At 39.6% G+C, this 24509-nt stretch overlaps 1 protein-coding gene across 2 annotated transcripts; it reads left to right on the top strand.

The window, feature by feature from the left end:
- Positions 1-774: 774 nt before the first annotated feature.
- Positions 775-24509, top strand: COX18 (cytochrome c oxidase assembly factor COX18). 2 transcript variants are annotated; one of them, XM_074396259.1, is made up of 6 exons: positions 775-7007; positions 8124-8224; positions 11138-11301; positions 11655-11776; positions 14551-14658; positions 18201-24509. In XM_074396259.1, the coding sequence occupies exons 1-6, from the start codon at positions 6675-6677 to the stop codon at positions 18372-18374; spliced, it is 1002 nt and encodes a 333-aa protein (XP_074252360.1). In that variant the 5' UTR covers positions 775-6674; the 3' UTR covers positions 18375-24509. The 2 variants fall into 2 exon arrangements, with proteins under 2 accessions (XP_074252360.1, XP_003932011.1); XM_003931962.4 differs by having other exon boundaries at positions 11652-11776.

Raw genomic sequence — 24509 nt, 5'->3', positions numbered from 1 at the left:
GGCTTTTCCATGTCATTTTATTACCTTTTCTCACTTTTAAAACTAATACACACTTATCTCTTCACTCTTTTTTTCTCCTTACCTTTACCACTAATACCAGTAAAATTACCTTGCTGATAGTGAAAAAGTTCTGTCAAGATTTTCACTGTAATGGCTGCTACAGAGAGATGGACCATCTTGATCATCACCAGTGGTTTCTTCTGATTATAAAATGTTTAGACTTTCTGAGAATTTAAAAAGCCACCACTGTTCCCAGTCAGCATATACAAGCTCTTAATATTCTGTTTATTAAACAATTCAATGTACTATTTTATATTGGATGATATTGATTCTTAACATTGGCTTTTCAGTCATCAACAGTCAACATAAAAATTTCAATTTTCAGTAATTTAGTGGAAAATATCTTATTTCTTTCTTCAATTTTAAAGGCTTTCTGCTTTTTACACTTGTATATTATCAGTGAAAAGGAACAGTTAACCTGAGCCAAGTAATAAAAGATATTTTGCATTTGTCATGAAGACAATTTATGGTAGATACATGAATACACAGATTACAATATAAAGTCTCAGTTTAACCTGTTTATATAAGATAGAGGGCCACACTAAACTACTCAGTGAGATATATATATTCCATCCACTTGAAACAATAAACAGTAATGTATCCAAGAAGATTATGTGTCCTACCCTGTCTCATCGAAAAATTAATTATATGGTTAAAATGTAAAAGAAAGTAAACATAAAGATCAATTAATGTATATATCAATTTTTCTTTTTAAAAAAATAGACATAAAATTTCACACTGGTAAAACATAAACACTAACTAAAATTCATATAAATCACCCAGAGTTGATGATATTAATATGGTTCCTTGGTTGTCAAGAAAATTCTTAAGTCTGAGTAAAGATTAAAGCCTGAGTAAAGAATAAAAAGATGACTTTTCAAGCATACCCAGATATTTGTAAACAGTACTACATTCATATCTTTTATTTTAAGAAGTGGTCTTAAAATATATCAATTTGTTTTTCCACCTATGTTTAATATGCCCAAATTTAAAGGGAGAGCTAAAAGACAGTCTACAAATAAATATATGAAATAAAATTATAGCACTACTAAAAAAGGGATATAATAATGTTATTTAACAAAGCATTTTATAAATGACTTACCACTATTCTAGACATAAATTTTTTTTTTCTCAATTCTTTCCTGTGTTAACTAGGGTTATTTTCTAGTTAAGATAATCCTGCTGGAGAAGAGATGCTATACAATATTTATTACAACACATGAGTTGTATTGTCTCACAATACTGAATTTCTTAAGATGGGGTATCTTATTAAAAAAGGAGGGGGAAAAACCCTATATTTTCTTTACTTCAGAACTGTGGGGCCAAGGGATGTAGATTAAAATGCTCCATATTTAGTTTCTGGGATTGGGCTTGTTTAGTACAATACCATGGTTTTAGAAGTCTGTACTAGGAACATTTTCCAAATACATTTTTTATATTTCAGATGTAATGCAGTGCACTTTTATTTGAACAATTAAAAAAAAATACGTGGTATGTGTATATGCAGACTACATCAGTCTTTTAAGAAATGATTTAATTCTTGGACATTACACTTGAGTTAGTTCACACCTTAAATCCCCAAATAGTTAATATCTCAATTACTCTATAATCACTTTATACCATCCATTCCCAACAAAATCCCACATTTCATTGCCTTTTCAACATACATTTTGACATACTCAACATGTTTACAAACGCTGACTTAAGTGCTTATAGGAAAGAAATTTCCCCTCCTACTTCCCATTACTGAAAAGTTGTTTTTATTAATACATGAAAAATAATTCTTTTGTAAATGACTATAATAATTTTTTTTTCTTTGGAAAAGGTATTAACTAATCCTGTCTTGTTCTTCACAAAAATAATAGTCCATCTGTATTTTGTAAAAATGTCGTACCCTATATTATTTTTAAAACAGTACAGAGTGTTGTACTAAATAGGAAAACCCAAAGTTATAAAATGTCTTCAGATCTAAATCCCATGTTGATGTTTTTCATAACATTCTTATTTCCACAGATCTGGCATTACAGAACATTTAAAAGGTACCAAAACATTGTTTTAAGTAACAGATTTTAAAACTAAGATTATTTCAGAATGATTAAAATAGCAAAGAAAAACCAAGTCCCTGCTTTTAAAACCACTATAAGCAGAGATTCAGTATTCCATTCTCAATATAGTCTTACTTTAGGTAAATCAATCTATGCAGATGTCTTACACTTACAATGTTTGCTGTCCCTGATACTAAATTCTATATGTTCCTTCATGTCTTTGGAAATACATACCCCATTGATAAATGGTTGCTTAAGTCATAGCATTTGATTAACTCAGGTGACTGGAATTTAAGATGGGAGCATCATCAGTGCTTTAATAAGTCTTGATGTGTTGTACACCTTGATTGCAAAAATCCGATCACTTGAATTTTGGGTAAGTGTAAAGGAAAATGTGCCACTGTGGCTTTAACAGAATACCTTTATAATGTAACATAATACAGACCTAGTATCTATGGTGTAGGAGGTTCCATATTATACTTTTAAATGAATTCACGCTTTTGAAAAACAAAAGCCAACTTTGCATGTTCTGTGCTTGAAAACCAATGATAAGAAAGATGGCAAGCAGATGTCTTTCAATAGAGAAAAAAGCCAATTCTAGATTAGGTAGCTTTGGTTTTGAGAAGTAATGCCTTAAATAAGAAAGAAAAACTGAAATCTTAACTGATTTTAAGAAATCACTAACAGCCGGGCGCGGTGGCTGAAGCCTGTAATCCCAGCACTTTGGGAGGCCGAGGCGGGTGGATCACGAGGTCAAGAGATCGAGACCATCCTGGTCAACATGGTGAAACCCCGTCTCTACTAAAACTACAAAAAATTAGCTGGGCATGGTGGGGCGTGCCTGTAATCCCAGCTACTCGGGAGGCTGAGGCAGGAGAATTGCCTGAACCCAGGAGTCGGAGGTTGTGGTGAGCGGAGATGGCGCCATTGCACTCCAGCCTGGGTAACAAGAGCGAAACTCCGCCTCAAAAAAAAAACAAAAAACGGTGGCTCAAGTCTGTAATCCCAGCACTTTGGGAGGCCGAGGCGGGTGGATCACGAGGTCAAGAGATCCAGACCATCCTGGTCAACATGGTGAAACCCCGTCTCTACTAAAAATACAAAAAATGAGCTGGGCATGGTGGCGCGTGCCTATAATCCCAGCTACTCAGGAGGGTGAGGCAGGAGAATTGCCTGAACTCAGGAGGCAGAGGTTGCGGTGAGCCGAGATCGCGCCATTGCACTCCAGCCTGGGTAACGAGCGAAACTCCATCTCGAAAAAAAGAAAAGAAAAGAAAAGAAATCACTAACAATTGCTCATGAAAACATTTCTTAAAGGTGTATGTATATACATATATATACACCCTAGTAGGCTACAGTCATTTAGTTTTTTGACAAACATTTCAGAAGGCATATTTGGGAAATGAGAAGCCTAAATGATTACATGATAATGATAGCCTATATTCAAATTTTGAGCACTTAATTCAGGCTACTACAACAAAAATACTACAGACCGAGGAGCTTAAACAACAGAAATTTATCTCACAGTTCTGAAAGGTACAATGTCTAATGTCAATATGCCAGCCTTTATGGTTTCTGGTGGGGGCCTTCTGTCTCATTTGCAGATGGCTTTCTCCTTTCTTAATGCAGGGCAAAAAAAGTCATCTTGCTTTTGTCTTTTCCTTTTTTTTTTTTTTCCTTTGTTTGAGACAAGATCTTGCTCTGTCACCCAGGCTGGAGTGCAGTGGCATGGCATGGCGTGATCACAGCTCACTGCAACCTCAAACTCAGGTTCATGTGATCCTCCCCTCCTAGCCTCCCAAAGCACAGGAATTTACAGGGATAAACCTTAATGCCCAGCCTTATTTCTTAAGAGGGCACAAATCCAATTTGAGAGCTCTACCCTTAAGACCAATTACTTCCCAAAGGCCCTACCTCCAAATACTGTCACATTGGGGTCTCAACAAAGAATCTTGGGAAGATAAAAACTCCATTCCTGTGTTCATGACCAATTTAGCAAGTTCCTGTCCAGTGTAGCAAGCTCCATTCCTGTGTTCCTACCATGATAGTTAGGAATTACAGAGACTGCAGAAGGAAAATGTAATATATAGTCTCTTCTTAAGGAATTTAAAGTTCAGAAATTAACTGACATAACACTAATATCAAAGACTGGAATAAGCTAATTATAAATGTTGAACTTTTAAAAATGTTTAAATACATTGCACAAGTTCATTTGCAAAGAGGATTGACAAATGATTTCAGTTGGTTCACTCAATAGTTGTATGGTCATTTTGTACTGTACTCTGAAACTCAAAAGATATAAGATAATCACAATGTTGTATAAACAGTACCTGTACATTAGTAGTAACACTTTCTTTTGCATTGGGCTTTAAAATTGACAAATACTTCCCCCAACATCCTCTACCAAGTAGGTAGCAAGTTCTAATCATCCTCATTATATGGATTAAGAAATGTGTTTATACACATATAGATGAAATTAGCAGAAGTTAAATATTTATAAATTTTATTTAGATCATAATATTCAAACTTAAGGAAACAGTTTTTTAAATGAGAATATAACATGAACACAATATGTAGCAAAAATGTGTTCCTACATTTAGCAGAAATTAAATATTCATAAATTTTATTTAGATCACAATATTCAAACTTAAGGAAATACTTTTTAAAAATGAGAATGTAACATGAATACAATTATGTAGCAAAAAATGTGTTCCTACACTGAAGTCCCATTTCTGACCCCTGATATAACCACAAAATTAAATCTTAGGGATTGCAGAACAGCTTACAGTTTTGTTTTGTTTTCTTAAGAGATGGGAGTCTTGCTTGCTCTGTCACCCAGGCTGGAGTGCACTAGCTCAATCATGACTCACTGCAGCCTTGGGCTCACGGGGCTCAAGCAATCCTCCTACCTTGACCTCCTGGTAGCTGGCACCACAGGTCCAAGCCACCACATCTGGCTAATTTTTGTATTTGTTGTAGAGATAAGGTTGGGCCATGTTGCCAAGATCAGCCCTTAAGGTATCCTCCCACCTCAGCCTCAGAAAGTGATGGGATTATAGGCGTGATCCACTGTGCCTAGCAAGAATAGCTTTAAAATTCAGTTCAGATTATGAGCAGTCTGAACAGTAGTCAGTAGCAACTGATGGCTTTTCTGTTAGCTTAATAAATGGATAAAGAAATAGATTGGTTGGTTCTTCTTTTAGAAGTTTATATATAGCATGTGTGCGTGTGTTTAAACACGTTTAAAAATTCATGTAAAAATTTATCAGTCAGTTTGGAAAGCAGATGGCTTCCAGAATCTTGAGAAAGTGACCTTGGTTAGGTGCACAATGAAGGGCAAATGATAGCTGCCGTTTGACATTACCCAACATTTGCTGGAGGCTTCTTTGACTAAATAAATATATAAAATCAATGTTTACTCCTCACAACATACTTTGTTCTGTAGTCTGGGGTGACCCTTCTGTGAGGAACCTCCTCTGTGTCATTCCAGTTTGTTGTTTCCAGGAACACAAAAGTAAAAACTATATAGTCCCCGGGCGCAGTGGCTCACGCCTGTAATCCCAGCACCTTGGGAGGCCGAGGCAGGCGGATCACGAGGTCAAGAGATCGAGAGCATCCTGGCCAATATGGTGAAACCTCGTCTCTAAAAAAAATAAAAATAAAAAATAGAAAAGAAATTTAAAAACTATATAGTCCATGCAGATTCAACGTATTCCTTTTGACTAAAAGACATCTAATGCTGAGTTCAGGCTCTTTAAAGCTTATAATGGATACAAGTAAATTCTAGTAAGGAATTCACCGCACTGCCATCGATACTGCCAAGTGATAGTTTCCCTTAAATCAAGACATGACACTTTATCTTACTATAAGCTTTTGCTGCTATTTATAATGGAACACAAAACATTGAAGAAATTCAGTTTGCAGGTGGTGTTCAAAATACTCACTGGAACGGATGGGCCATTTAATTAAATATACAAGAGGCTGAACTATGCGTCGTGCTTTAAGCATGCTTATTAACATTCAGGGTCAGCAAGAAACATGCGTCACTCTCCGGGCCGGCATTTCAGCAACGTGTTACTCTTTGGTATTATAATCTATCCTATTCTCTAGCGGAAGCACTCCAGTGCACGTAAAGAGGTTGGGGATCAGCTTCTGGTCACAAAAAAACATGGAGCACAGGTGACCACACTACAAATAACGATTAGCTTTAGTGAACTAGAATGGACAGTTACACGGTGAAGACGAACTTTAGACATGGCTACACCCACGTCTCTGCAGTCTGGTCCGGCCTCGGAGTAATTCCACCCCAGCAGCGGGAACGCTTTGCGCGTGCGCAGTAGGCCTGCCCAGTGCCAAGTGGGAAAGGCGGGACTTCCCTATCTCTTGCGTCATATCCACTGCGACGCAAGTCGTCACCGGCGTGAATGGGAAGGTCAGTCAGCGCTGCAGGCTGGCGTGCCTGCGCTTTTTGCCCGCTGTTCCTGACGCATGCGCCTGTCACCCTTGGTTGGTCCGTGCATGTCCGCTGAATTGTGAGGCCCTGGTTCTGGGCTCCGCTGTGGTGCAGAAATGCTCTGCCGGCTTGGCGGTCGGTGGCTGCGGCCACTCCCTGCCCTGCACCTTCGGGCGGGAGACCCGCCGCTTGCGCCGGTTCCTAGGAGCGGCGCCAGGCGCCCCACTCTCCCAGTGTGGGCAGTGGCACCAGTCTCTGCAGTAGACGGGAACGGCTGGTACGAGGCCCTGGCCACTTCTTCGCCGGTGCGGGTTGCGGAGGAAGTACTGCTCGGCGTGCACGCCACCACGGGACTGCCCTGGTGGGGCGGCATTCTGCTCTCCACCGTGGCCTTGCGGGGCGCAGTCACGCTGCCCTTGGCCGCCTACCAGCACTACATCCTGGCCAAGGTGAGGGGCGCCGAGCCGTGTGCGTGCCCTGCGCGGCAACCCCTGCAGTGGAAGAAAGTCGATATTCACTCAGGGCTTTCGATCCCGCGATATTGCCTGCTGCAGTGTTTAGTATTTAATCATCGTGCCTATTTTATTGTGACCATTTTAGCGTTTAAAAAAATTTAGCATTAGGTGTGTTGAATAAAATTTTGTACACATGAACCTGTCCTTTCGTTTTCCTTGCTGGGTTTGTGCTCCGAGCACAAGTGGTTACTAAAGTTCTCTCAGAGAATGGAATCAAAGCAGTCAGTGGCAGAAGAAATTGTCTTGACGAAACCTATAAAATTCATGTCTTAAAAGTTTTAATAGCCAGTATGTCTGCATACTATTAGCACTTTGCGAATTCGATTCCTATCCAAGCCTGACTAAGACTGTGTCTGCTTGGTCACAGTCACTTAACCTTTTAATGCTGAATCCTTTTTTCTGAGGAATCAGGATAGAAATACCTTCTTTGCCTACTTCACAACGTTATGAGAGCAAGTCAGATGATATGGGTTAAAGTGCTTGATTATTCAAATGGGATAGTTAAAAAATAGTGGCTTTCATGTCTTCAGGTTGTGAGCATTGGGGGAAAAAATCGGAAACAGAACAGGAACGGAATCAGCAGCAACATTAAGTCAGTGAGCTACTTTACAGGAAAAATTAACACAAGGCAGGAATAAATGCAGTTTTTATTTTTGATTTGTGTCTATCACAGTGCATTAAAGGTTCTTAAAAGACGGCAGTTTTCTCCGCTTACGTTACTAAGAAATCTAGAGATGGAACAGTAAAGTCCAGGGTGCAGTCCTCATGTAATACTTCTAACCCTGTGAAGTAGATGCTGTTATATATTTTATATGTGAGGGAACATGATTTTAGAGCTTACTTGCCCATGATCACATGGATAAGTATACATTTTGAATTTTTGAATGAGGACATTTTAAGCAAATTGACATCATGTATTTAGACTTAGGTTTCTTGACATGATCAATAAACTACATTTTTAAATGACTCAAGGGAATAGTGTGAAAAATTATGAGTGATTATGAATAAAGGTCCTTTATGTGCTCATAACAAAATCTGTTTTTTAGCTAGGTGGAAAATTTGCAGCCAGAAATAAAAGCTATTGCCAAGCATCTTAACCAAGAAGTTGCAGTTCGTGCAAGTCAGTTGGGGTGGTCCAAAAGAGTTGCCAGGTAAGCTAATTATATACATATAAGACCATACACACACATACATAATTATAATGTTAATTATAAGTTTGAGTATTCTATAGTTTTGGCAGTGAAGTGTTTCTTTTACATATATATATTATTATTATGTTTTTGGAGTATCGCTCTTGTTGCCCAGGCTGGAATGCAATGGCGCAATCTCTGCTCACCGCAACCTCCACCTCCTGGGTTCAAGCGATTCTCCTGCCTCAGCCCCCCGATTTGCTGGGATTACAGGCATGCGCCACTAAGCCCAGCTAATTTTGTATTTTTAGTGGAGACGGGGCTTCTCCATGGTGGTCAGGCTGGTCTCAAACTCCTAACCGCAAGTGATCTGCTGGTCTTGGTCTCTCAAAGTATTGGCATTACAGGAGTGAGCACTGCGCCCGGCCTACTCTTTTATACCTTAATAAGTTATTATGTGGCATGATAGTTTCATATGCTGGACTGAAGGCAAAGAAATACATAAAGAGACAGATAAGAAGAGCATGTTCCTATTCTTCAGGGATTCCAGCCTATTGAAAAAGACTTGTAATCAAATAATAATGTCAGTGAACTAACTACTATATAAAAATTATGTACAAGGCGGTGGATCATGAAGGAGAGTCAGGCAGGAAAGTCAAGATTATGTACAAGGAGCTAGATCATCAAGGAAGCACTGGCAGGATGAAGATACTTTGCCATTTCTGTTGTGATATTGGTCAACAAATGACACATATAATTTACAATCTTGACCTTTTAGAAAAGATACAGCAGGTAATAGCTTATAGGAAAGAAGAGGTAGAAAACATAAGTGCCCCAGTAGAAACACCTCGATTGCCAAGGTGTTCTCCATCTATTGTGGTTATTCTGTGCAGTTGCCTGCCTGAGTTCTTGGAAAGCCCCAATCTAAGGGTGCTTGGTTGTGCCCAAGTATGTCTGCATTCATTCACTGGGAACTTATAAGCTCTCCTGCTTCAATCAACCTAAGCTACGCGTTAATCAGTTTCCCAAATTCTAATCCTTACTAAACTGTGACAAATATTCTCCTTTTTACAGCAATGAAAAAAAGGGCTTTGTAGTATTAATCTATTTTATGTATGTATTGTTATCCATGTTTTTTTAATCTGTATAGGTATAAATTTTCCAACTATCTTTAATATGAGATTGTGTCCTATCTTTATTTAGTGTTAAAAAGACCTGACATTTAAAAAAATCATGGTGATTTTTATCTTCATTTGGTAAAAATTGAAAGTTGACAGACATATAGTTTTGAAATTTTACTGATCAAAGAAGTCGAAAGCTTCAGCCATAGGCCAAAAGAACCAAATTAATAGCTGCTTGCCTGGGTTACCAATGCAGCCTAGGTAAGACTGTGGCACCTTTTAAGCAGCACTGTCAGCATGGTTGGCCAGATACATCCTCACAGATGTTTCTTTCTGGGAAGAAGCGTGTCAGATGGACACTGTCAGATGGACAGCCAAAAAAGTGGGCTTTTCACGTAAATGATATGATACAATATTTCTAAAGGCATGCTGATGTGGAAGTCTGATTTGTTGGATGAACTAAAGTCATCCAGGGACCAGAATATGCAAGTGTCTAGAGGAGTAAAACAAGAGATAAAATTGGAAGAATAGGCAGATGTGAAATTATGAAGGACCTAGAATGCTTTTGTGTACTGTCTTATTATATACTATAATATGACTAAATTCAGAAAATCTATTGAATGCTTGCTTTGTACAAATTGTATGATACGGGAGGTTTAAAGATGAGTAAAATAGAACACTTCCCCCTCAAGAATACTTTAGTTTTTGGGTTTTTTTGTTTGTTTTGTTTTTGTTTTGCTTTTTGGAACGGGGTCCTGCTGTGTTGCCCAGGCTGGAGTACAGTGGCACAATTTCGGCTCACTGCAACCTCCTCCTCCTGGATTCAAGTGGTTTTTCTGCCTCAGCCTCTGAAGTAGTTGGGACTACAGGTGCATAGCACCACGCCGGGCTAATTTTTGTATTTTTAATAGAGACGGGGTTTCACCATATTGGTCAGGCTGATCAAACTCCTGACCTCATGATCCGCCCACCTTGGGCTCCCAAAGTGCTGGGATTACAGATGTGAGCCACCACGCCTGGCCATTTTTATTTGTTTTTTAACTCCTGTTCTCTTGGACCTGAAGGAAGACTAGTGTAGAACAGGCGTCCCCAGACTTTTTACACAGGGGGCCAGTTCACTGTCCTTCAGACCTTTGGAGGGCCACCACATACGGTGCTCCTCTCACTGACCACCAATGAAAGAGGTGCCCCTTCCTGAAGTGCAGGGGGGGGGGGGCGGATAAATGGCCTCAGGGGGCCGCATGCGGCCCGCGGGCCGTAGTTTGGGGACGCCTGGGGTAGAAAGCAAGATTTTAGGAAAGAAACAGTAGTAACTAATATGGTTAACAGAGAAACAGATTAAAAATGTCTTTGTGAGATAGTTAATTGAACAATGGAGACTATTTTGACAGGCCAAGAGCATACACAGTATTAAGGGATGAAAGTCATTAAGTTTGGCTGGAGTAGAGAGACTTGATTAAAATTTGCTTTTAGCTTTTATATTTCTAATATTAATTATAGTTATACTATATCAGTAGTGAAATTCACTGTTAAAGCCTAATCAGCCAAAGACCTTCACCAGAGACAAAGCCTGTAGTCTGACAATTTCAGATTGTTATGTAACTTGTGTACAATACTATAGGAATTTTGATAAAAGGACTTATTTGCCTGTTGTTTAGGCATCCCCTTAACATAGCTGTGACAGCTGAAACCCTTATACAAATCCTTTAGCTAATATCTACAGCAGGAGCTATTTATGCTTTGGGAATAAAGCGCAGTTCTTAGTCAAATGACATTTTCTCTTTTCCCTTTTTTTCCACTCATCTCAATGTAGGCTCACTTATCTAAAGAATATGAGGAGGCTAGTTTCAGAGATATATGTGCGAGATAACTGCCACCCTTTCAAAGCCACTGTGTTGGTTTGGATTCAGATTCCAGTATGGATCTTCATGTCTGTTGCTCTCCGGAATTTTAGCACAGGGGCAACACATTCAGAAGGTAATTATTTTAGAAGTCTTCTCCCAAATAAGTTCTCTAGCATTGTCTTTGTACTAAAAAAAACAAAAACAAAAAAACACATACTTTTCATAATTAGGATACATTTACTCTCTTCCTTATAAGGGTGTAGAACCTAAAGTCTTAAGTGTGAACGACTGATTGTGTTGAGAACAACATTTTGTATTGAGAAAAAATATATATATTGTGAGTGAAAAACCAAAATAAAATTAGTGCAGATCTTTCCAGTGAGGGATACCTTATTGGAATCGTTAGACTTCTTATTTATGTCTAATATATTTTTCTCTGCTGTTTTTAGGACTTCTATTGTTTTATTTGTAAAACTATTTCAGCAGGTTTTTCTGTTCCGGATCAGTTAGCTACTGGCGGGATTCTGTGGTTTCCTGACCTCACTGCACCGGACTCCACTTGGATTCTGCCTATCTCTGTTGGTGTCATCAATTTATTAATAGTGGAGGTCAGTGGTTTTAAATGAAATTTGTTTGCCATTTATTGGGGGTTTTGTTGCTGCTGTTCTAACATTAAATATATTTTTGTTTTGAGTTGGTGAAGATAGCTCTAACTTAGAAGTGAGATACCTTGGTTCCTGGTTCTAGGTCAGACATTGGCTTAGGCCTGTCCCTTAACCTCTCTGGGCCTCAAAACTCTCGAAATTAAAAGCACTGAATTAGTACATTTCCAAGTCTCTTTCAGCTTCAAAATTATATGATTCTGAATTTTGTGATTTGCTTTTGGTAAAAACAGTAATGAAGGTCCCCAATCTGATTATTAGAGTGGTGTTCCGTGTGGGTGTTTAATATTTGAATTTGTAGCGGGGAATACAATCAGGCGCTGACTGCCATTTTCTTGCTTTATGACCTTAGAAAAGTCATTGAATGTCTTTATAAGATGAAATGGGAAAAACATACATAGCAAATGTGACCTTTCAGTCATGTCTTTTTTTTTTTGAGACAGAGTTTTGCTCTTGTTGCCCAGGCTGGAGTACAATGGCGTGGTCTTGGCTCACTGCAACCTCCACCTCCCGAGTAGCTGGGATCACAGGCACATGCCACTACACTCGGCTAATTTTTGTATTTTTAGTAGAGTCAGGGTTTCACCATGTTGGTCAGGCTGGTCTTGAACTCCTGACCTCAGGTGATCCACCCACCTTAGTCTCCCAAAGCACTGGGATTTCAGGTGTGAGCACTGTGCTCAGCCCTCCCAGTCATGTCTTAACTCTTATCGCAGGCTGCTTTACTCAGCAGTTCTAGGAAACTGTGCATATAATTTCATAAATTGTTCTCAGACTCTGAGTAGAACAGACTGAACTGGAAGAAATCTTAAAAATGATTTATCTCAGTATAGATCTCCTAGACCTCATGACCACTGACCCCTGTTTGTGAAATCTAATATAACCCTTATTTTTTTCAGATAAGAACAATGAAGATGTTAGAGTATAAGGTCTTGAGTGAAAGTTTCTTGAGAAAAGACTCCACCTGTAGTCCAAATATGTTTCCCTAAGTGCATGTAGCACAGTCACTGTGGTTGATAGTCAGTAAATATTTGGTAGAAAGAAGGAAGTGATAAGCACAAGCTTATAGTGAATCAATGTCAATCCTCTAGTCTTTTCCTCTATATTATCTAAGGACTAATAAAAGTTAAGTGGGGCATGGTGGCGTGTGCCTCTAGTTCCAGCTACTCGGAGGCTGAGTCAGGAGGATTGCTTGAACCCAAGAGATGGAGGCTGCAGTGAGCTGTGATCCCATCACTATACTCCAGCCTCAGCAACAGGAGACCTCATCTCTAAAAGAAAAAAATGAAAGCTTATTCTTACTTAACATCCACTATGTGCTCATTGTTTTGTTTTGTTTTGTTTTTCTTGAGACAGAGTCTCACTCTGTTGCCCAGGCTGGAGCGCAGTGGTATGATCTCTATTCACTGCATCCTTCGTCTCCCAGGTTCAAGTGATTCTCCTGCCTCAGCCTCCTGAGTAGATGGGATGACAGGTGCCCACCACCTTGCCCAGCTAATTTTTTGTATTTTTAGTAGAGACGAGGTTTCACCATGTTGGCCAGGCTGGTCTGGAACTCCTGACCTCAAGTGGTCTGCTGCCCTAGCTTCCTAAAATGCTGGGATTACAGGTGTTAGCCACTGTGCCCGGCCGTAAGGCATCGTTATATGAATCAACTCATTTACTTCTTAGAATAACCCTGTAAACTAAATATTATCCTTTTTTAATATGGAGAAAGTGAGGCATAAAAATGTAAAACGACATAGTTTGGCTCTAGAATCATAATTATGCAGAAGTCTCTTTTCCCCCCTTCTTTTCTTTTTTGTGGAGACGATCTTACTCTGTCACTAGTACAGTGGTGTGATCTCAACTCACTGCAACCTGTGCCTCCTGGGCTCAAGCAATCCTCCCACCTCAGCCTTTTTCCCCGAGTAGCTGGGACTACAAACACATGCCACCATGCCCAGCTAATTTTTGTATTTTTTGTAGAGACTGTTTCATTGTGTTGCCTAGGCTGGTCTCAAACTCCTCAGATCAAACGATCAGCCTGCCTGGGCCTCCCACAGTGCTGGGATTACTGCCCCTGCACCCCCACCGCCACCCCCGCCATCCTTATGCGGAATTCTTAAGTGGAGCTTGAAGAATCCTATGACAATAGCTATCATATAAATCATTGCACTTGTGTTTTGGTACAAAGTGTCAAAAATCCTTCATTTAAGAATTTCACATAATTAGTAAGTGTTTTTTTTATTTTTTATTTTTTTAAGAGACAGGATCTTGTTCTGTTGCCCAGGCTGGAGTTTAGTGGCATGATCATAGCTCACTGTAGCCTCAAACTCCTGGGCTGGAGTGGTCCTTTCACCTAGGCCAGTTATTAAGAGTTTTAAAATGGATGACCAAACTGAGTGCAGTGGTTGGTGCATGCCTGTTATCCCAGCTACTTGGGAGGAGGAGGTGGGAGGATCACCGGAGCCCAGGAGTTTGAGAGTTTGAGATCAGCCTCAAAGTGGTCTGTTTGATAGCAAGACCCAGTCTCAAAATATAAAAAATGATCAGCCATAGAAATTAATCAGTGTTTTATATATATATATATATATATATATATATATATATATATATGTTTTTTGCTTTTATTAAAGTGTAGATGGAGGCCAGTCAAAAATCAGTTTATATGTTAAAGCTTGTCTGATTTAATATACATTTTAATAATCATTATACATGTATACGTTCTACCCCTTCAGATTTATGCTCTACAAAAAATTGGAATGTCTCGTTTTCAAACATATATTACATACTTTGTCCGTGCAGTGTCAGTGTTGATGATTCCAATTGCTGCAGCGATGCCCTCGGTGAGTAAACACCAACTTTGTGTGTAGCATGTGCTAAATCCTCTCTGACTTTAGCTTAGACTGGCTGGAAACCTGCCTGTTCTGTTGAACTTCCTCTGACTACCTGATCCCTTACTGAATCAGAGTTGCTGTAGTAACTAATCTGTCTCTATTTCTTGCCTTTTTAAAAAAAATCCTGCAAAATGTTTTACACAATACCATGAATATAGTATTTGTTCCATTTGACTACTTGGTATATTGAATTAGTTGTGCCTATGTAGACTGGACCAAGGAATTTGGCACTTATAAAAGAAACAAAACAAAGTGCTAAGACCGTTAGGGTTCATTTCTGGTATTATTTAATCTCGTAACAACTCTATGACGGTAAACTTGTCCCTGTATATACTGATTTAAACTTTATAGAAATAGAAAAAGAAATGGTTATGTTTGCAGTTAGGTCAGTCTTTTGCATGTTTCGCATGGATACTTTAGAAGTTTCTTTTTTTTTTTTTTTAAGACGGAGTTTCACTCTTGTTACCCAGGCTGGAGTGCGATGGCACGATCTCGGCTCACCACAACCTCCGCCTCCTGGGTTCAGGCAATTCTCCTGCCTCAGCCTCCTGAGTACCTGGGATTACAGGCACGCGCCACCATGCCCAGCTAATTTTGTTTTGTATTTTTAGTAGAGACAGGGTTTCACCATGTTGACCAGGATGGTCTCGATCTCTTGACCTCATGATCCACCCGCCTCGGCCTCCTAACGTGCTGGGATTACAGGCTTGAGCCACCGCACCTGGCCTTACTTTAGAAGTTTCTAAGGAGGCAAAAGCTATGTTAGATTTATCTCCATGTTTACTCAGAGCCAACACATAAAGTAGAATTCAGTTGTTGTTCATAGTTAGAGTGTATCGTATATAAAACGACTTCACAGTATTTTTTTTTTTTTTTTTTTTTGAGCTGGAGTTTGGCTCATCACTCCTTGCCCAGACTGGAGTGCAGTGGCGCAATCTTAGCTCACTGCCACCTCCACCTCCTGGGTTCAAGTGATTCTCCTGCCTCATCCTCCCTAATACCTGGGATTATATACACACACCACCATGCCTAGCTAGTTTTTGTATTTTTAGTAGAGACAGGGATTCGCTGTGTTGGCCAGGCTGGTCTCGAACTCCTGATCTCAGGTGATCCACCTGTCTTGGTCTTCCAAAGTGCTGGGATTACAGGTGTGAGCCACCATGCCTGGCCCACTGTGTTCTTTATAGGAATCTGAAACAATATGTTTTTGATATCAAAATGTATTTTTTAGGTTGTTACTGGACATGATACTATCATTAATCCTGTGCAGAATAAGTTTGCACTTCTCTAAAATAGATACCATAATGCCTATGAGAATTAATGAAATAAGTGCCTATTGTAGAACTTTTTACATAACAGTTGTAATGTTGTAAAATACCCTGTAAAAGTAGAACAGCACAGATTCACTGCATTTCCACAGAGAAATCATACCAGTTATAACTGAAGAACTGCCCCAAATTGAATAAAATACGAGCAGTGAAGTTTTAGTGAGGATTGAGTTCAAAATGAATAACAAGATATCTAAAACACAATGTCTTAATAAGCCAAAATTTGTCCTCTCAATTATAGGAAATCTGGTTAGGCAGCTGAGGGATGATGGGGCAAGTCCATGAAGATGAGAGACCCAGACTGCTGCTCTCTTTCTGATTTATTATCCACAGCCTGTGCTTTCAAGGCTACGCTATGGTCATGGCTGCTAGACCTTGTTATCATGCAGGAATAGTAAAGGGTGCCTCAAGTGCCATCAGCCCCTTTTAAGGAACCTTGCCAGATGTTCCACCAAACAGTTGTGTTTGCATCTTAGTTTTATGGCTACTCCTCGCTGCAAAAGAGACAAGGAAATAGAGTCCTTTTTTTTTTTTTCCAGATGACAGTGTACCCAACTAAAAATTAGGATTTTGTTACTAAGTAAGAGGGGAGATTGATACTTAGATGGCAACTTATAGTCTGCTATAGTTGGGCTCAGCTTGTTTTTTCTGCTGGTGGATAAGTCAGATGATGATGATGGCCAATATTTATTTAACATTGACTTTGTACTAAGCACTATTTTAAATGGTTTGCATATGTTACCCCATATAATTCTCCCAACAGTGCAGCGATAAAGGTACTATTATAATGTCCACTTGGTGAAGAGGAAACTGAGAAAAGAGAAGTTAAGTAACTCATCCAAGGCCACTTAGCTATAAGTGATAGAATCTTAACATACATCTAAGCAGTTTGGCTCCTCCTCTTAACTACTGTGGTAATCTGCCTTTGAGGATGTGCTGCTTTCTGCCCCTGAAGGCTGACTTTGGAACAAATGACAAACACAGGTGCCGAATGTGGACCATATACTTGCATACCACTCTATATGAATTATCTCATTTATTCCTCATAGCAATCCTCTGAGGTAGATACAGTTACTGTCTCTACTTTATAGCTGAGGAAACTGGAACAGAAGAAAAATAACTTACTCAAAGTCAAATAGATGGCAGATAGGAGTCAAACTCAAGCAGTTTGACTCCAGAACCCAGACTTAACAACTACATGGTTTTGTTTCTGGGGCCTGATTACCTTCTGATGCCAAAGAAAAGTCTGGAACAGGGGTAAGTTTAGGAGTATTTCGAGAGGTTGTAGAACTTAGTTATTGACCTAAATAAATAGTCACCCAGGGCCACAGACCAGTACCAGTCCATAGCCTGTTAGGAACCAGGCTGCACAGCAGGAGGTGAGTGGTGGGCAAGTGAGCCTTACCACCTGAGCTCTGCCTCCTGTCAGATCAGCAGCATTAGATTCTCATAGGAGCACAAACTCTATTGTGAATTGCACGTTTGAGGAATCTAGGTTGTGCACTCCTTATGTGAGTCTCATTCCTCATGATATGAGGAATGGAACAGTTTCATCCCCAAAATCTTCCTCCCATCTGTGGAAAAATTGGTCCCTAGTGCCAAAAAGGTTGGGGACTACTGGTCAAGATGGTAATACAAAAGAAAATTGAAGATAATCATGAGGCTGTCTCAGAAAAAGGCAAAGAAATACATTCCTGACTACACTGAGAAACTGGCTGTTGGGAAAAATTTGGATGATAGATGAGTATATGGGGAAAATGAGATCTAGGGAGGCTAAGTTTGCCATCATAAATGCCACACCTCCAGTATTCTACCTTCAGTATGTAAGTAGCTAGACAGGACTCTTGGTGAGAAAAAAGTATGCTCCATTGCCAAAGAAGGGAGATGAGATCTTTCTTGAGCCTCTGCCTAGGAGCTTCTCTCTTTTTACTTTCTACCCTAAATACTTCTCTTTTGCCTTTATTTTTGCTTTTTGGTCTGTCTGTAACCTTTTTTACCTGTCTATTAAGTCCATCACAGCAATCTGATAGCTGCTGCAAGTCTTGCTCAGTCTTGGCATACTTCTATTTGCAAAGATTGTCATTTTCTTTTTTATTGCCTGTGTCTGGACTGTGATGTCCTTGCAGACTTACAGATGCTAACATTTATGTCTTCTCTTTATAGTCACTTGTTCTCTACTGGTTATGCTCCAGTTTCATGGGCCTTTCACAGAACTTGCTGCTGCGTTCTCCTGGATTTCGCCACCTTTGCCGAATACCATCAACCAAGTCAGATTCAGAAACTCCTTATAAAGACCTATTTGTTGCCTTTTCTAGCAAGTTCATTTCAAGAAAGTGACATATTTTCCAATAATTTTGAAACAGTTGCAAGAGTCACTATCACCTTAATGTATTTAGACTTAGAAATTCAGGTATTATTTGATTTGCCTTTATTTAAAATTATGAACTTCATGAAATATTGTAGGTTAAGTTGTAATCCAGGCCAGGCATGGTGGCTCATGTGTGTAATCCCAGCACTTTGGGAGGCCAGGCTAGGTGGATCACCTGAGGTCAGAAGTTCGAAACCAGCCTGGCCAACGTGGTCAAATCCCATCTCTACTAAAAAATACAAAAAAAAATTAGCTGGATGTGATGCTGGGTCCCTGTAATCCCAGCTACTTGGGAGGCGAGGCAAGAGACTTGCTTGAACCTGGGAGACAGAGATTGCAGTGAGCTGAGATCGCCCTTTTGCACTCTAGCCTGGGCAACAAGAGCGAAACTCTGTCTCAAAAAAACAAAACAAACAAACAAAAAAGCTGTAAATCCAGATATATTTGACTGTAATTAAAATCTTTTAAATACTATAAATGCAGTATGTTTAATTGTGAAAGTATTAAACTAAAACCAAAGTGCCTGTCTCTGTTTATAAAGTTACAGTTTGTAAGGGCTGCCAGAACTTTGGAGGATAGTGTTAGTTGCTAAATGATGTCAAATTAAACTAAACAATACTGCATGTTACTGTTTTGTAAAGTGAGAGGATCAGTGAGATGATTTATTTTTTCTTTGTTGAGAAGAAGTCTAACTCTGTCTCCCAGGCTGCAGTGCAGTGACACAATCTCAGCTCACTGCAACCTCCAGCTCCTGGGTTCAAGCTGTTCTTCTGCCTCAGCCTCCAAGTAGCTGGGATTGCAAGTGCACACCATCACCCCCAGCTAATTTTTCTATTTTTAGTAGAGACAGGGTTTCACCATGTTGGGCAGGCTGGTCTGGAACTTCTGACCTCAAGTGATCTACCTGTGTTGGCCTCCCAAAGTGCTGGGATTACAAGTGTGAGCCACTGTGCCCAGCTTTTTTTTTTTTTTTTTTGAGACAGAGTTTTGCTCTTGTTACCCAGGCTGGAGTGCAATGGCGCGATCTTGGCTCACCGCAACCTCCGCCTCCTGGGTTCAAGCAATTCTCCTGCCTCAGCCTCCTGAGTAGCTGGGATTACAGGCATGCGCCACCATGCCCAGCTAATTTTTTGTATTTTTAGTAGAGACGGGGTTTCACCATGTTGACCAGGATGGTCTTGATCTCTTGACCTCGTGATCCACCCGCCTCGGCCTCCCAAAGTGTTGTGTTGGGATTACAGGCTTGAGCCACTGCACCCGGCTTTTTTTTTTTTTTTTTTTTTAAGAATCTCTGTCACCCAGCACCCAGGCTGGAATGCAGTGGCACAATCTCGGCTCACTGCAACCTCTGTCTCGTGTTCCAGCAGTTCTCCTACCTCACCGTCCTCAGTAGCTGGGACTATAGGCATATACCACCACGCCCAGTTAAGTTTTGTACTTTTAATAGAGACAGGGTTTGACCATGTTGGCCAGGTTGATCTCGAACTCCTGGCCTCAAGTGATCTGCCCACCTCAGCCTCCCAAAGTTCTGGAATTACAGGCGTGAGCCACTGCGCCCAGCTATTTCTTAATATTTTGGAGGCGGAGAGGATTTTAGACCTCTGTGAGCATCTAAACAAAGGCCATATATATGGTTTTCTCTTCAGAAGAATTTTAGGACTCACAACATGGGACTTCATTGATACTGGGAAGGTCTTCTGGCAACTCCTAGTTAATAAATTTTATTCTAATGGAGCATACATTGATGCTGAGTTAATGTGTGGTTGAAAAAGAAAAGGGGGCAACTTGAAATATATGCAGTAGAATAATCCATGCATAGAAGTACCTAACATGGTAGATGATATGCCTCCCACCCCTGCTTGGAAAGAATACAAAATGTGTACATTCCTTTTTCTATAATTTCTAAGAAGTCTGGAATATAGAGTGTAGCATTGTATACTGCTAGCACCCAAAGTAGAAAATCTTAAGCATTAAGTTTGTTTAGTCAAAGAAGAAAACCAGAAGGGCAGTTGCCTATAGAGGTGATTTTAAACTTCTTTATTTATAAGTATTAAGTACCCTCATAGGCTTAAACTACGATAGAGGTTTAATACCGGAAAAATGGACAGTTATTGTAAATTGTGGATCCAGTTATTTGCTTGTTTAATTTGTAAAGAGATAAAATTAGCTCTGGTTGAGATAGCAAGTATGACAGGTATTTGAGAAGGCTATAAATCATAAATTTTCATTTAGTTAAAATATGGGCCTGATTCTGGGAAACCCTATCATTCCATCTCAGTGTTTTATAGTAAAATAAAAACTAAAGTGAAATTCATTCATCATTTATTTGATTGATGTCTCTTAAATTTTAGTTTACCTACTTAATGAAGTTATGACGTTTTTCAGTATAAAAAATGTACAGTGTACAGAGGTAAGAGTTCTGGTTGTCGTGTTACTACAGTTCCCTGAGAATTTATTTTAGACATAGAAGATGGCAGTTAAGACTAGGTTCTTGGCCGGGCGCGGTGGCTGAAGCCTGTAATCCCAGCACTTTGGGAGGCTGAGGCGGGTGGATCACGAGGTCAAGAGATCGAGACCATCCTGGTCAACGTGGTGAAACCCCATCTCTACTAAAAATACAAAAAATTAGCTGGGCATGGTGGCTCGTGCCTGTAGTTCCAGCTACTCAGGAGGTTGAGGCAGGAGAATTGCCTGAACCCAGGAGGCGGAGGTTGCGGTGGGCCGAGATCGCGCCATTGCACTCCAGCCTGGGTAACAAGAGTGAAAAACTCCATCTCAAAAAAAAAAAAAAAAAAAAAAAAGGACTAGGTTCTCTTTTGGTAAATTCCTAGTCCTGATTTCTGGCTGCCCTATTGAGGCAATTGTGCTTCCCAGCCACATTGAAAGAATTGAAACATCCTCATTATTTGTGGATTTTGTATTTGTAAATTTGCCTGCTTGCTCAAATCTGTCCATAACCCCAGAACCAGTATTTTCACAAGTGCTTTTGAAGCCATTCACAGGCAAAAATTGAGTTACCTCCCAGCAGAAGTCAAACAAATGGCACCCTGCCTTCTAATTTCAGCTCTCATACTGTAAACATGTATCCTTTTTGAGTCTACTTGGTGCCATGTCTTCCTCATTTCTGTTCTATTTTGTTGGTGATTTCACTGTTTAAAATGCCATCAAAATGTCCTGCTGGAGTGCTAATGTTCCTAAACTCAAGAAGAGTGTGATGGGCCTTAAGGACAAAATAAGTGTCTTAGATAAGTTTCATTCTTGCTTGAGTTACAATGCTGTTGGCAGAGAATTCAGTGCTACTGAATCAACAATATGTTGTATTGATCAATTGACAACATCAAAGCTTGCAGAAACTTAACCCTGTATGTTTTCTACGAGCAGTGGTTTGGTATTCACTAATTCAGTGATTGTGGACTTTATGGAACATAAGTACCACAAATAACGCAAATTGACTCTATTTGCAAAAGGTACAATCAAGGATGCAGAGGCAGAAATGTGTGCACAGCTTGGGTCATAGTAAAAAGGGAAAAGAATTTGAGGAAAATTTTGGCAGTTACAAATTATCTCTGAAATAACTTTGCCTTTGCTGTGTGTTACTGTGTACTGACTCAGATATTTTTCTCATAATGGCATGAGGGAAATCAGTGTCCTTTCCCCACTGTGTTTGTCACTTTTGCTAAGATGCAAAAAATAAGGTTCTATCATACTGTGAAATACATGTTTGGTCTGTATCCCCAATCCCTGACATCCAGCAGAATCTGTCTGCCAAGTTGTGTCTTTTGTATGCTCATGTGATGACTGGTGGCTGGGGTCCCCAGCCTGACCAACATGGAGAAACCCCATTTCTACTAAAAATGCAAAATTAGTTGGGTGTGATGGCGCATGCCTGTAATCCCAGCTACCCCGGAGGCTGAGGAAGGAGAATCGCTTGAATTCAGGAGACGGAGGTTGCGGTGAGCCAAGATCATGCCATTGCACTCCAGACTGGGCAGCAAGAGCAAAACTCTGTCTCAAAAAAAAAAAAAAAGAAAAAAGAAAAAAAAGAAAGTCTCAGGATAGGGGCAGTTCTAGATCAGCCTGGGCAACATAGTGAGACCTTGTCTCTGCAAAAAAAAAGAAAGTAGGAAAAAACACCTTTGGTTTTTCCTATCTCCAGATACTCCCTTTTCAAATAAATGAATCTTCTTTCATGTGCCTATTTTGCCTTGTTTACTGTGAGTCCCTTGATTTCAAAATGTATGTTTGTATCTTTTTGCAAATGCGTATTGTGCTTAGATTCCTGTTGCTCTCCCACTGTCAAACTTGCAAACTTGAAATTTCATTTCAAATATATACAGGAAGTTTGAGAATACAGGGCCCTTCCTCCAAGATCCCAAAATAATTTCTGGTAAGTGGGAGGGGTGGGGTAGCTGGGATCTTGAGATAAACCCATGTGTAGAGAAATTATGGTATATTATTAACTGAAATGAAGCAGTTACCTGAGATTACCTAACTTCAGGACCATTCTCTGATTTTTTTCTTCAGGCAGTTTTTTTTTTTTTTTTTTTAGTAAAGAGCAAAAAAATCTTTATTGTATTTCAGAAAATTTCAAGTCTATGGTCTTATTTCTCCAGCAGTTTGCCATAGCCTGGAGCAGTTCCAGAGCCTGAATGAAGTCAGGGCTACTGAACAGGGGCTATACATGCTCTCAAGACCCCTTGATGTCTTGCTGTCTGGCCTGCCTATATCCCCTCAGTTGCTGAGGCTCTGCCCTGGGCCCTGCAGAGTTCAGGAAGGCTTTTGTCTCCTTAATGAGGACTGTAATGTTTGTATTACACTTGTTTTTCCTGTGGGTCTTATTTTTGTCTCTAGGCCAGATTGACTCTCTTAATGAATGCTTCTCATTTAAAGAGTCAGGAAGGGACTCACTCCTGGATCAGTTTATATTATTTATACCATTATGATACCTGAGCTTAAAGTATATTAATAAATAGAATTGGTGTATCTGAAATGATCCCAAATTAGTTTTCCCTGGGACCCTCAGGAGAGAAACCCTGAGCAAATCCTATCCTAGTCACATGTCCTAAGTGGGAAGATGAGGCTTACAAAGGAAAATCAACATTCTTAATTGCCACCCTCACAGATAATCCAGGAGAAGTTGCAAAGCCTCATTAAGAACCTTGAGGGGAAATCCAAACTTAGGGAGACTTTTCAGGTACCTTTAACAGCACTCGAGAGCTAAAGGCCAAACTTTCATGTGAGAACCACACATTCATCCGTCCAAACCCAAAGAATGGAATTGGAGACATAAAGAACAGTGGAAGCCCTGTGGTTTGTTACATCCTAAGGCTGGCTGACAGTACTTAGATATTATGTCTTGAAAATGGACCATTTAAAATGTTTTCTCACACTTCACATCTCAGAGGAGGTACAGAGTTCCTCCTAGACCACACTGGGAAAATTGTAGTTTGTGTGGGAAAGAAAAAAAAAAAAAAAAAAAAAACCTTGTTAACTTCTGTGTTAACAAGTTATTCCTATTTATTTTTTTTAATTGGATGCATGATCTGCACATATTCTTAAATCACCCTTATACCTTCGTATTTTATTCTTTTAAGAATCCCAGGAACCCCCCCTTTTTTTTTTAGGAGTCACTTTTAAAATTGCCTTTATGTCAGATTTAAGCCCCAGAAGCAGTAGAAATACATACCCTAGAAAAAAAGAATGTAGTTTGTTTTTTCCTCTGGATGTTAATTATGGCTACCACAGAATGCAAACTTTGGAATTTCAGGCATAACATTTGAAACCATGTGAGAATTTAGATTTCTGTATTAAAGCTAAATAAAGCTTCCTGTAAATATGATGTGAAACAGTGAGTTACCATCATAAACACTTGTGCTTTATGAGCTGGTTCAAGAGGAACTCAGATAACCTGGCAATTATGTGAATCTATAGCTTTTCCATTTAAACCTTATTAGTGTTGCCTTAACTTGTAATAATGGGTATTTTCTAGTTATCTCTTTTTTTTATATATATACTGTGATTGTATTTCATGAAATCATTTGACTTTGATAAGTTGGAATTTCCTAAAGCCACAGCATTAAAGTGATAGATAATTTTATCCAAAA

Source organism: Saimiri boliviensis, chromosome 3 (assembly GCF_048565385.1).
Source record: "Saimiri boliviensis isolate mSaiBol1 chromosome 3, mSaiBol1.pri, whole genome shotgun sequence".
Taxonomy (NCBI): Eukaryota; Metazoa; Chordata; class Mammalia; order Primates; family Cebidae; genus Saimiri; species Saimiri boliviensis.
Note: the sequence above shows the minus strand (reverse complement) of the source record. Positions and strands in the feature narration are given on the sequence as shown.

What these genes read in the sequence shown, in the direction of transcription:
- COX18 (XM_003931962.4), top strand. Translation starts at nt 6,675, where the DNA reads ATGCTCTGCCGGCTTGGCGGTCGGTGGCTGCGGCCACTCCCTGCCCTG. An exon ending in TCAATTTATTAATAGTGGAG is followed by an intron (nt 11,777 to 14,550) that starts GTCAGTGGTTTT and finishes CTACCCCTTCAG; the next exon opens with ATTTATGCTCTACAAAAAAT. An exon ending in TTGCTGCAGCGATGCCCTCG is followed by an intron (nt 14,659 to 18,200) that starts GTGAGTAAACAC and finishes TTCTCTTTATAG; the next exon opens with TCACTTGTTCTCTACTGGTT.